The following is a 13947-nucleotide window of genomic DNA, read 5'->3' as shown; positions in this document are numbered from 1 at the left end:
GATACAAGCATAGTAAGCACAATATATTATTTGGTCTTATCCCGCACCGTAGACAGTGTTTACAATTGCTTCAGCCTTCACGTGCAAAGAGAGAAAATTATCAGATGTCGTTAAACTGATTTGACGTCTATCTACCTACTCGCGGTTTAATATATATTGCAATGCGGGTCGAATGATAGCCAAGATATAAGACAGTGATAAAACAACGAAGAACAAGATTCAGACATTTCAATTCTAATTTCGAGCTAAAAACTTTTCAAAAGAATGCGGTCACATATAACGTGTGAAAATTTATTTTCTTTTATTTTACTTTTACCAATTGTGGTAGCAAGAGGGCAAGCACTGAATAATCTAGACACGTTGCTTAGCACTCACACGTTTTAACTGTGTACTGTACCGTGCACCACGCATAACGTGGGCTTAGCCTACATTGGTCAGCTCTCAACACACATATCGGTCATATAAGAAAATAAGGTCTTACATCTGTAATGGTCAGCGTCCATCACATATAGCGGTGGTCACTTTACGAAACAACTAATCAGGCTCTGAAGATCAGCCCAACACAGACAAAACCCGGGATCTCAAATAAACAATCTATACAAAGACTCAGATACATGAATAGTAATCGCAACAGTCATAGCCGGTAATAATCATACGAATGCCGTTCAAGCACAGGAAGCATCCATCAGATACCACAGTTTGATATACCTCATACACTGTTCATTTCAATTCTCAGCTCCACTGTTCCAAGACATCTAAAGCCGAGCATTTTGACGGAATCGGTGATCACAATAGGGTCACTGCTTCTTTTCAGCAAACCAACTTCCGCACAGCTGATAGCAGTCCCGTATGTGTACACACGGCGGCTGGAGTTCAGTTCTTCGACCATACCCTCAGGAGAAGGAGCAGACAGACAAACGGTTCTTCGCGGGCCATAATGGTGGCAGTGGCTGCACATTGTCCATCTGTCCTCTTCACACACCGAACCCCTCTCGATCCACGCCCGGCCGGACAATCCCGCAGCTCAGGTGAACTGGAACAGGCCGCTGGGCAGCTGCACCTGCGACATCACAGTGGTGGCGGGCTGCGCGCCGGACGGCGGGGCGGCCTCCAGAAGCTGCTGGACACGCTGTCTTACCTCGAGCCGTCCGAGGTCGCCCCGCAGCAGCAGCAGGCCGGTCAGGTGGTCGGAGCTGGCGTCCGGACAGTGGCGCAGCAGACCGTGCAGCTCCAGGGTCAGCAGGTCTGCGTCCTCCACACGCAGCACCTGGGAGCAGGGTGGGAGGAGGAGAGGTTACATGAGTGTAGGCCGCAGTGGTTAGCACACATAACGGCTGCAAAGACAATCAGCACACGGACATATGGATGGGAGACTGACTGGATAGGTAAACGAAGCATAAAAGGGGATATGAATTAGGGGACGAACTAGAGCTCAAGCGAGCTAGAGGGGAGGACAGGGGAGACGGACCGGGGAAACCGAACGGAGCAACGTACTGGGAAGGCGGTGATGAAACTTGACCAGCAAGACGATCGGCCAGACGAACCAGCGGGGAAACCTGTGCGAGATAAAATACAAGAGACTGTGTGTGTCTGACAGACGCCCTAGGAGGCGGCGCCAACCACAGCCCGGACCTCACCTCGGTCATTGCTCGGAGAATGGCGTCCGGACTGTCCTCCTCGCGAGAGACGCTGGCCGGCGAGATGCGCTCGAACGTCTCCACCAGCTGGGACGTGTCCGAGACGATCTTGTCGGCGCCGGCCTTACGCTCCTCGGGCGACCTGACGGGAAGAGCGGTCAGGGATTAGTGGACAGTGGACAGCGCTCAGACTCGATGGTCAGTGGAAAGTGAAAGCTCAATGGACCTTAGTCAAACTCAGTCATAATGGGTGAGAGAGATGGACCAGTAGACGGTGGGCGTTCGATGGTCAGCTAAAAGTGGACGATCAGTGACCCCACTATCGCAAACTCAGTCCAAGCATCAGCTCAATTTCAGCCCTACCCCGACATCAGCTGCACTACCCAAGCATCCAGACATGGAAGACGTCTTTCTCATGCCCCTCACGAGCTAAACTCTATCCGCCTCGTACCCTCAACAAAAACAGCCAGCCATTAGGTTCGGGCACCGTCTCTTTCACTCACTTGAAGGTGATTCTCTTCTGGAGCAGCGCGGCCAGATACTTTTGGTAGATCATCTGGAGGGCGTCAGCCACCGTCTGTTCGAACGTCTCGGGCCTGAGGTGGACGTAGTCGTGGCAGTAGTCCTCCACGGTGGCGCAGATGGTGTTGACCGCCTCCGGCGAGCCCATCCACCGGCGGGTGAGCAGGTCACGGAAGTGCGGCTCCAGGTCCAGAGCCATCTCCTCCAGCAGGAAACCGGCACTGTCGTTGCCTAGTTTCTGATGACCGAAGGGGCAAGGCGGGGGGAATGTCAGCGGACGGGGGAATCGTCAACAATGAATCGGTGAATGAATCGGGTCGGCAAAGCGTTACCTATAGAGAGTCGGGAAAAATGATGCTGGACACGGGGGAGAACAAACACTGCAGCACTCAGTACACATCTGGGACGGCAATGAACTGTACTCACTGAAGACGGGTCGGCAGGGCGTTATAGGGGGGAGACTCGCCTGGTACGTCGACAGCAGCGTCTCGAGGGAGCGCGCCACTCCGTAGTCGTTAGAGAGCGGCTTCCAGTAGCGGTCCCGGGTCTGCTTGGCCAGCTCCATGATGCTGGAGCAGTTGTTGACGATGGCGATCATGTAGTGGGTGAAGTAGCGGATCTGCGGCATAGGTACAGAGGGCATATGTCATCTGTCAATACGTCAGGAGGCTCGCAAACAAGCCGCCGAAATATCAGTAGACTAAATCTGCCGTCGGGAGGAAAAAAGCCGTAAGTCGCATTTTTATCGATTTTTCGTTTTTGATATCGTTGGAAAGCTCTTTTCATGATGCGTTTAATGGTACTGCTCAAACATGTGTACACTCAAAAATGAAAATATTATATATAATATAAAAATTCAAAAACGGATTTGTTACATCAGGGATAGCAAAACACGCAGGAAGAAAGCCGTATCCTTAAATTCGGCAGATACGGCATTTATACAAAATTTCAAACAAAGAATGTGGAACTGATAAGTCAGGAAGAAAGCCGTATCTTGTAGATACGGCTTTTATTTGATGGTGGCCTGTGAAATATGAGCCAAATCGTTGGTCCAGGCAGTTTGGAAGAAAGCCGTATCTACTCATTTAGCATGGCTTCGGCATATCCTGGACGGAACAGTTGAATATTTACACAAACATGCTACGTGATCGTAGCAATATGTGACCATTTATAGGGGAATTTTAATTGAAATAAAATAGGGAGTGAACTTGAGAAGTTTGAAGCCAACAGAACTTTGCCAGCTCGGTGGTGTCAGCAGGGTGCCGGGCATTCAGTATTTTGATGTATGTGCTAACCAGCCGGGAGCGTTAGTATAATCCGACCGTTCTTTTCCCAACTTCGTTTAAAATTCCAATAAAAAATACCCGACCCAGCCTCCCCCATGATTAATTTGGCCTCCCTGTCCCCACCTTAACCCACAACCAAAATAGCATCATGTTAAGTTCGACCCGGTAATCATCATAGACAATAGACATGCAGCTCGTACTCGTAGCCGGCACGCTTAGTACGACGACCTACAATCTTTGTCGTAAAACCGTTGAAGATGTAGTTGAATACCGTGAAAGGTCGATTGCTATTGCCAACCTCGTCACATTCATTGTGATAATTGTGACCACGCCCATGTATCTTTGGGACCGTCATCCCCTGTCACTTCCATTCCTGGTCAATGACTTTACCGTCTTCTTTCCGGCTCCCTCATACCCATGATGCTCAATCATATTGGAAATTTAGGCTACCTTGTAGCACCCACACAAGCCCAACATTGCCATATTCTACGGGCAGCTGCCCAGAGCCTTCCAGCACAGCTGTGGCCGGTGGAGGATGCAGCAAGGCGTACTGAATAGCCCTCTGCTCTGTTGCAGTAGGCGCTATAATCAGAGCCCTGTGAATACGAGTGCACATTGAGGGTGCGCCCTCTAAAGGTCGTTCCCGCAGACGTGTGGAGCTCTCAGCAGTCTAGCGATCTCCGACAATGAGGCGGCATTTGCTTACACCCTCAGCCGCGGCACAGTGCTGTCGCCCTAGATGTTTCGCACAGGCTTTGTAGATGCAGTTTCTTTACGGGAATTCCTGAAGTTCTACACCATCCTCTATTTTGGTTCAGGAGCCGGGCGGTTCCGTGCTTGTAGCTGCGCACCACGTGACTTAACAGCGTCCCTTTTCCTTCCGGGAACCTTGTGTCCAGCTAATCAGCAACATTCCCACTAATCGTCTCTTGCCCCCTTGAAGTGCTTTTAGGTCTGCAGATCGACGATGGGAAACTACACTATCTCGGTTCTCTCGACATTGTCGCCGTGGCTCCGGCGCAGCGGCAGACCGGCACACTCATCTCTCCGAATATATCGGTGGCTCAGAATTAACTCTCTGGAGTCCAGTGTAATCGAAAATTGAAGCACCGTACAAAGACAGCATTCGTGATTCCCCTTGTCGGTTGCAGGCACGTAGCCAGGATTTTGCTCATGGAGGGGCCACAGGTCGCGGCCTAGTGTCGTGCCCCTCCAGAAAAGGAAAACTCCTCGGATTTGGCCCACTATCTTTTGGGGTGTGGTGCAGCTGTGGTTATTTTTTTAAGTTTTATTTTATTTTTCGCCTTTAGAGGGGGGCATGGCCCCTGTGCCCCCCTTGGCTACGTCCCTGGTCGGTTGGTCAAGCTGTGTTTTGATGGCACCCTGCGCAATCAGAATCCAAGAGCCTAAAGTTACGACAATAATGGGATTATGCATGGATGATGTAGTTTAAAATGGGTATCATGTTTGTTTTTGTATTGAACGTTCAATTAAATATCCATACTTGAGAACTGAAGCAGTGGGACGGAACCAGCAGCGGAACTGCTTTAGTACTTTTATGAACCATATGCAGTGTCAATACCATGCACCGATGATACTGCTTTTTGACGACAATATGGTTAAACAAAAATGGCGATACGGCTTTATTCCCGATCGGTTAACCAATGTATCAGACATACGGCTTTTTTCATGACAGTATTGTTCATTTGTCTCGTACGATGCGGCTTTCTTCCACGATACGGCTTTTTTCGTGAAAGAAAGATTCTGCAAACTCGGGGTTGAATTGGAAGCAAAAAAGTTTTTCGCCTTTTGCTGTTAGGTTAAAATAATTTCCCTTTTATAACCACTTTCATTGGATGTAAAATTTCTTTCCGATCACTGCAGTATGTTTTGTTTCTTTATTGAGCAAAGTTAACGAATTTTATAACAAAAAACGCGTTTTTGCCTCTCCTGAACAATTTTCAATTCGAAAAAGTGCCCCAGATACGGCTTTTTCCTCCCGACGGCAGAAATGGCCGTCTGATGTGGAAAACACTGGCATTCGGTAAAATAGACAAACTTTGAAATACTCGCCACATTCACCACACTACGGAAAAGTGAATAAAGTTCGCACACCAGACAAGTCAGAAAACCACTCAATGAGAATGCGTTGCAATTGTGGCTTTCTCACCAGACTACGGTCGGTAAAGTGCTGGCCCTTGTAAGCGACAATGGCTTCTCGATAGTCACTGCAGAACTTGGTCACTTGCGACAGACTGACGGACAACACTTGCATGGCAAAGTCGTCACTGTCGGACACCGAAGAGCAATGTCAGATAGGATACTCCAATAACAATGTCAACGGTTGTTTTTGGAACACGATATCAGAGTCTCCAAAAACAATGTCGCATAATTGTACCCAAGCGACAATTACGATATGACCCCGCGAATGACCTGTCTGGGTCACGCAACTTGCCACTGACCTGACCGACTTGGCCACCTGCAGGTTCTGATCGATCATCTGGAAGACGATGAGCGGCGCGGCCGTCTGGAAGAGGTCTCCGTCGGCGTCGGGCGGCACGTCCCGGCGCCAGTCCGATACCTCCTGGGCCACCGTCTTCTCCAGCCACGACTGGTAGTTAGTCTCGATTTTCTGCAGGTGCAAAATGTTATGTAGCTGAGCGTGAATTCACGTGTTGTACGAAAAAGATGTTTACCCAGACTTTAGTGAACACTTATCACAACATAATACGATAGGCCTACCGTGTAATAACTTCTAAGCTTACGCAAGCCCCCACCTAGCCCGTGCACTTACCATCTTACGCTGCGCGGCATACTGACCTCATAAAGCAGTGTGGTTTTCTTATAACTTAAATCAACGACATTTCTCTTTATACGTTCTCCTTCATAACATTATCAAAGGAATCATCTTTTATCACGGTCAGGGGCGGCGTCTATAACACTGAGCCTATGCCCGGATTCGGCAGCCTGCGCGGACCGTCACCCACCTCCACATACTCCTTGATGAGGGTATCGACCGTATGCTGGTCGAGCAGCGGCGGCAGCGCCTTGGTGCTGATGGCCAGACTCGGGTGGCCCAGCAGCTCCGGACCCAGGTAGGTGTTCTGCGTCCACGACAGCAGCGTGAAGTACTCGTTACCCTCCAGGCCGCACGAGATGGTCTCCATCAGCTGTTGGGCGGCGCGATGTAGGTAAGCGAGGAACATCAGCAGACGTAGAGGTTAAGGCTTAGCAGGCCTCGATCGATCAACTACTCTGGCAAATCATTCCGCCCGGTCCTGCAGTATCGTCGATAAAGTAAACGTATTACGAACTAGTTGCGCACTTTAACAGCAAAAGTGTGTTAACAGCATGCGATATGAAACACGGTCTATCAACATGATTGTCAACATTCAAAGGCACACTCAAATGCCACCCTGCAGCAGACCTTAACACCGGATGCATCGACCCAGGGAATAACCACGAGTTTCGTTGCAGTGTTGGTCGTTGAAAACAAACTTACGTGTTTGGATAGGGCGGTGTGATACATTTTAACGTAGGTGTTGAGGATGCCGTAGTGGGGCGGGAAGCAGGCGACGCAGAGTTTCTTCACTACCTGCAGGTCTTCCAGAACGAGCAGCCTGCAGACCTGGTAGGAAGAGTGACATGATAGGTAACTGCTCATAAAGGTCCATCTGATGGGTATTTCACCTAGAGATATCATTTGTCAGGCTCAGCACTATACAACAACAAGGCTAGGTAGCAGCGACGGCAGTCACGATCATGATCATTTCGTGATACTGCAAAATAGCCACCGGACGCCGACGCTCACCTCAGCAGCACGTCTTGCTGCGCTGCCCGTGCCTGTGCGGGGCCCGCCTCCACGCACTAGGCAACACCTACGGCCAACCCACCGACCTACGCCAGGACGACGCGGTGGCGGCCTTGGCCGCCGGCTTTCGCTCATACCAGAGTCGGTCGACTACGCCCCGGTGACGGGGCCAAGGGACACAACAACAACAACAACAGATGTTATCTCACTACTAAAACGCTCATCCATTATAACAGACCGCAGTTCGGAACTCCCTACGCCCGAGCCTCACCTCCAGATGTCGGACCAGCCACATCTTGTTGTCGGCACGGCTCTCGAAGGCGTTCGCCTCGATACGGGTGTTGACGGCTTCCTCCAAAACCTGTTAGAGATGTCAGCTAGGGTTATGGTTGATCGTCTAGCCTCAGAAGCGTGCAGCATGTCGTTGGGTGACAAGCGATTCGATGCTTCGACACTGCAATCCTATCTACTGTCCATGATTAGCCGCTCGGCTTCGCCTTTCATTATTCATGTTCGCCTACTCATAAGTCATTATTCATATAACACCATATAAAGATTAGCAGTCGGTTCATGGCTCCCACCTCTCCTCCCAAATTACAAACCCTAACACATTTAGAACTCCTAACCCAGCCTAATAACGTCAGTAGCAAGATTATTTTTAACCTTGAACTGTGCCATGACAAGTCTTTCTTCCATGACTCCTCCCCGACCCCGTTAGCCCCAGCCGGCGCTGCCGTGAGCCCACCTGGAGTGCGCGCTGCCGCCAGCGTTTGGGCCGACCCGGCGGCACATAGTCGGTGGTCAGGGCGTCACGCAGCTCAGCGTCCGCCTGTTCCTCCCGCTCGACGATACGCAGTACGGTGACGATCTCCTGCGGCTCACGGCGCACAGTGGCCAGTGTGCGGCTCAGCTTCAGCCACAGCTGCTTACCTGGAGGCATGGGGGAGGCGGTCAAAGGCGGTGGGGATGCAGCGACCCCTGGATGGGGTGCACTGAGAATCAGACAGAGTGAAATACGGACGAATGCACGACCGGGAAAATACAGTCATCTATGAGGCACAGAGTCCGATCAGTCCAACGGACACATCGACGACAAAGGGATCAGATCGGCTGTAGCCCACGCAACTCGGCCCACAGAAACAGGTGACATGATTAGGTTGCAGCTAGACGTCACATTTTTCATACAAATCGGGAGATAACACGTCAAACCAACGGTCTTAACTATTTCCGATATATCTAGGGATGATTCGAAACTGCAGACTTTACATTACGTCTAAAACTATTGTTCATCGTGCTTAAGGCGGCGATTCAGTGACTCGAGGTATGTGGATCAGCCAATTTGACCGCACCCGCGGTGGCTGAGCCCGAACGACCTACCAAGCCGGTCGGAGAGCGCCTCCACCTCCTTGAAGTGCGCCTTGAGCCGCTCCATCTCACTGCTGTGACCGCCCAATTTCCGCAGAAGGTCGATCAACAGACGGTCCCGCGTCCGCTCCAGCTCAATCAGATACTGCCGCGACACCACAGAGAAAGGAGTGTCAATGTCTGACTGGTAACTATTCACAGAGCATGAGGATAGCTCGATAGTAACCTCATGTGTGTCTGATCAAAACAGTGTGCAACACCTACCCGCAAAAATTCATTTACCCATCAATGCAACAACTCTAGCAAAAAAAAAAATACTTGCATTCCATACATTGGGTCATAATGCGAGAGTGCCAGCGAGCGCCATCCCACCATCTGCACACTTCTCAGTTAGTGATGTGAGCCATCAGACGCCCCATACCCTCCGACCAGTGTACCGGCGCATCACCAGCCACCAAACCCCGGCCAGCCGACTGACCTTGTGCGCCGCCAGCAGGGTGCCCTGATCCATGACCTTCTGTGCGCGCTCCACAAACTTGTCGATCATCAGGGTGAAGTCCATGGTACAGACGGCTGCTTCGTACTGCTGGTGGAGGCGACTCTCCTCTCGCAGCTCGGAGAACTGCGGCAGTAAGGCCGGCACCTCCTCCAGCGCCGCCTCGATCTCCTGCAGACTGAGGTCAGATGGTGGAGGGGTGGTCAGAATCGGCTGAAGTCAGGGACAACAGGGGTCAGGAAAACCATTGGGTCAGAAACTACAAGGGGCGGTAAGAGAGCAGAGTGACAATGGCACAAAAGTAGCACAGGGATGACAAGAGGCTCAGGGGTTGTGAGGTGACTGGAGGTAATTACAGCAGATGGGGACAGGAAACTTGTACTTGAGGGTGTACTCGTACTTACAAGGTAGATAGGTACCAGTTGGGGGACTAGACACATACCTAATTGAGCCATAGGCTCTTGTGGCCATGACTTTCACTGGGGGGTTGGAAGTTGGAACTGCAGTCAGGGCCTGACTGGGTCTGAGAGTGCTCAAATATACAGGCAATCAGTTCCAGGCCATTATGAAGGATTGTGAGTCACTCAAGGATTGATTTGGGCCCTCAAAGTTCCAGCAGAGGTTTGTACCTTTGTCTGGACTCCTGAATATCATGCAGTGCTGCCTGCAACTGGTTCAGGCCCAGCTTCACATCATCCAGCTGGCTCTGCATCGCTGTCTTCAGCATGGCCTCAACAGAGTTCTTCTTCCTGATCACCCTGTGACAGAACCAATGCCAATGTGAGTCGATTGTGCACCAGACATCAGTTCCAAATCTTGTGCATAAGAATTAGGTAGGTATTTGCCTTGGAAGAGTCTAGTAAAATTCACAAGCAAGATATTATAACTGACATATTGGTAAAGTTAGAAGGCAGCAGAGAGCTGCTAACTTTTCACTTTTGTTCTAACAAAAGAAAAATGTCCAGAATGAGAATAAAATTTAATGCAGGAAAATCTGATTAGTGGAACCAGCAAATATAATTTCACAAGAAAGAACAGGTGACAGCCTACCTCTGTTTATATTGGTCAACTTTTTCCAGCTGGTCGGGCCGCTGCAGCATGTTGGCAACCTGTTGCAGTGCCAGCCGCTGGGCCTCTGCTTCTAGCTGGTCAATATCCATCTTGCTGTAAATTGAGAATATCCCTGTGACCAAAGTGCTAGATTGGACTCTTATCTATTAAAGGATTAACATATATCCCAGGGGCAGAGTACATATATGGTTAAGCTTCAGCTGAACACAACTGAGTTAGAGTACTGACTGTGAAGTGTTATGTGAGAGATTAAGTGCGACTTATATCATCTAAAAAAACTAAGCATTGCAGCAAGATGACCCATGCAGTGTTGAAAGGTCTGGATGATATATATCTGTAGCATTCCTATAAGTTGGAATTTGATGTAACTTAATATGGCAAGGTATAGTCAAAGGTCAGCACAAAGCATACTTATTGGCTATAATTTCAATAACAATCTTGGAATTAATGCTAAATTGCTAATAATGGGCTGATGGGAGCTGGTCTGTAAGTGCTGAGCTCAGTAATTTCCTCTCTTTATAACCTTTAAAATCTGAAGAAATTCACAAAACAAATGCATAAAAAACAGACACATAAAAGAAACAACACATCCTTCTAAGGTTGGAAACCGACCTTGTTTTTGATCTACATCAATGAGCTTCCAACCCTGGTGCAGAGTGGCTGTAAACTGTTCGCAGATGACACAAAACTGTTCAAAGACATAGTAACCCAACAGGACTGTGCAACACTGCAAGCAGACCTTGACAGGCTATCTGAATGGTCAGATCAGTGGCTGCTTAAGTTCAACGTTGAAAAGTGCAAGATCATGCATTGTGGATATATGAACCCTGCAGAGGACTATGTCATGAAAGGTAATGATGAAGCCAGGACGATCTGCACTACAACTCACGAACGTGATCTGGGCGTGATTGTAGCCAACAACCTGAAAGCAACATGCCACTGCCAAGCTGCGGCACTGAAAGGAATGACTGCACTAAGGCTTTTAAAAATGTCTTTCAGAAATATTGATGTCAACAACTTCAGGTCCTTGTACACCACTTATGTTCGCCCGCATCTAGATTATTGCCTGTCTGCGGTTGGTCCTCACATGGTTCAAGATATACAAAAGCTTGAAAAAGTTCAGAGACGAGCTACCAAGCTTGTACGGGAAATTAGAGCCTATCCCTATGAAGAACGGCTGACGAGGCTTGATCTGATGAGCATGCGAGATCGACTCAAGCGTGGTGACTTAATTGAGACTTACAAGATTGTAACAGGAAAAGTTGATATAGATGCAGAACGATTCTTTGAATTTCAAGACCATGAAAGAACCAGGGGTCATCGATTTAAGTTGAAGAAAAGACGGTCAATGCACCACTTCAGAAACATGTCATTTGCTAACAGAGTAGTCACCCCTTGGAATGAGCTGCCAGACTATGTTGTGTCAGCACCAAGTACTAGTGCCTTCAAGAAGAGACTTGACCGACATTGGGCTACCCTAGTCGACCACTAAAGCTCATCCTCTGATTAGTGCATTCCACGATATGAGCACCAAATAGACAGTGTCTACTCCTAGCTCATAACCTAAACCTGAACCTAAACCTGAAACTGAGACCACATATCAATACTTCTACTACTTTCTACACAGGACATTTATAAGTTACACCCAACCACACATTGAGTCAGGTAAAGTTATGTTAACCCGCGCACCGACGGGGGGGGGCGGATATCCGCCCCCCCTGAGGTTTTTCGCGGATAGCGGGAAAACCGCGGCGCGTAGCGCCGCGAAATTTGGTATGACTATTCTCTCATCAATTTTACACATGGTGTGCAAGTTTGAACCTCCTAACTTTTAAGGTCAGTTCACCAGGTCACTTTGAATGACCCAACCTCAAGTCACTTTTTTGCAACTTTGTCACCGTGCCAGAGCTACAGTAGATGTCGGAGGCCTTTGAAAGTCGCAGGATGTTATTAGGTCATTAGTAGCTACAATTTGTATATATCGGAATTTTGATGTCGGTGACCTAAGGTCAGGTCAATTTCGCGACCTCCCCATTACAAGTCAATGGGGGAAAAATCAACTCCCTGTTTTTACCACTAAAACGGGTCGGAATGGCCCCATATACCATACATGACTTCACATACGATCAACCTTCACTACCTTGAGGTCTGTTTTGCTGTTGGGCAGCTGTAAGGTCATGTGACGTCATCAAAGGTCACCAAAGGTTTTTTTGCCAATAACTCCTTACAGGAACAAGATACAGCCGCGCGGATGGTCTCATTGTGTTCAGCTCGTCAAGACGCATCGAATGATATACATGATGACCTCGAGGTCACGTGACCTGAGTTCAACCTTTGACCTTGACCTTTCGAGGTCAACATATATATCATTCGATGCGGATTGACGAGAGGATCACGATGATGCCCTTAGTTTGTTCCTATCTTGACTACTTCGAAAGTTATTTGAGAAAAACCCTCTCGATATCTAGCGCCGCCATTTTGACTTTTTCGACCCCTGTGACGTCATCTTTGACCTGACCTGAAAATGACCTTAGTAAAAATTGTAGACCTTGTCCGTGCGTATCCGATGCCGTTTACCGCTTGTCGCTATCTTGCTTCATTCTCGAGATCTCAGGGGGGCGGTCATCCGCCCCCCCCCCCCCCCCCCCCCCGTCGGTACTAAGTTGGCGCAGACCCCCGTCAGTGCGCGGGTTAAGAAACGTTAGGTCAGGTTAGAATGGGTTTTGTTATTTCTGCTTGTCTGGTACCTACCTAATTTGTTTAGCATTGCAATAAATAATCGTATGATCCATTGGTTAGGTTGATAGGTTGATATATGGTTCATGACAATATGGTGAGGTTTTTATTCCATTTTGAGCCTAGGGTGCAAAGGGGGACTTCATCCTCAGCTCATACACAGTAGGTTAATTCTGCCGTGCAAAGACAACCTGATTATGTTTTGGTGACCTCCTCTGACCTGACTATGAGTTAATGGCCTCTGACCCAAAATTGTCAAATTTGCCTTTACACAGCAGATGTCTTAGGTGACAGAAAGATTGCTTTCTTGCAAAGCATCAAAGAAAGTGTGTTAGTAGCCGGCAGATGCAGTCACACGTCACACCAGTTTCCTTTCTTTATAAAGGCCTAAGGCTACTAGGGGCCACCAAGGCTATAGAACGGGGCCACTAGCATAACCACAGTGGCTACCGTGGCTACGTTGCTATGCTTTGCTCACAAACGTGAGCAAATGAATAAAAAATAAATCAAAAACTTACACAGCGTATCCTCTTCTTGAACGTTATGGAAATATCAACAACGAGAGGCCTTTCACTTTTCTATAGATAAAAAAAATCTGGTGAAAATACACCCAGCCATCGGTACAGTCCGCATGCTATTTTGAAGGATATTGTGTTCAAAGCTGCTCGCTCGAAGAGCCCACGATGCAAGTGTCGGTCGCTGATTTGATGATACTAGCTTACTGAACGAATATGCGCCAAATAGAACCGATAGAACAGCTTGAAAAACATCGGTATTATGAGTACAAAAACTGCGCGCTGAAGACATTCTGGAGAAAATTGTTTTAAATTTACTGCAATATTCTTGAAAGTACTTAAAAGATATTAAGCAATATATCACAGCATAAAGTAAATTTTCACGCTATGAATGTGCGGTTTTCATCTGAGAATAGACAATGAAGCTCAATCATCTTAACTTTAGTGGATTTTAAAATGTCAATAACAGAAAAAATATCAAGTTTCTACATATTCAGAACTTAATATT

At 48.3% G+C, this 13947-nt stretch overlaps 1 protein-coding gene across 2 annotated transcripts; it reads right to left on the bottom strand.

Annotated features, from left to right (window-relative positions):
- Positions 1–2: 2 nt before the first annotated feature.
- LOC122392019 (exocyst complex component 3-like) lies at positions 3–13906 on the bottom strand. 2 transcript variants are annotated; one of them, XM_043386437.1, is made up of 15 exons: positions 13443–13906; positions 10168–10281; positions 9747–9875; positions 9100–9295; positions 8634–8766; positions 8002–8186; positions 7528–7617; positions 6948–7073; positions 6433–6615; positions 5908–6077; positions 5616–5733; positions 2626–2778; positions 2141–2397; positions 1638–1779; positions 3–1267 (listed from the first exon to the last, which is right to left on the bottom strand). In XM_043386437.1, the coding sequence occupies exons 2-15, from the start codon at positions 10275–10277 to the stop codon at positions 1025–1027; spliced, it is 2235 nt and encodes a 744-aa protein (XP_043242372.1). In that variant the 5' UTR covers positions 10278–10281; positions 13443–13906; the 3' UTR covers positions 3–1024. The 2 variants fall into 2 exon arrangements, with proteins under 2 accessions (XP_043242372.1, XP_043242371.1); XM_043386436.1 differs by having other exon boundaries at positions 10168–10300; positions 13443–13632.
- Positions 13907–13947: the final 41 nt, after the last annotated feature.

Source organism: Amphibalanus amphitrite, unplaced genomic scaffold, assembly GCF_019059575.1.
Source record: "Amphibalanus amphitrite isolate SeventyFive unplaced genomic scaffold, NRLGWU_Aamphi_draft 000466F_arrow, whole genome shotgun sequence".
Classification (NCBI taxonomy): domain Eukaryota; kingdom Metazoa; phylum Arthropoda; class Thecostraca; order Balanomorpha; family Balanidae; genus Amphibalanus; species Amphibalanus amphitrite.
The sequence above is the reverse complement of the archived record's forward strand: the minus strand, read 5'-3'. Positions and strand labels throughout refer to the sequence as shown.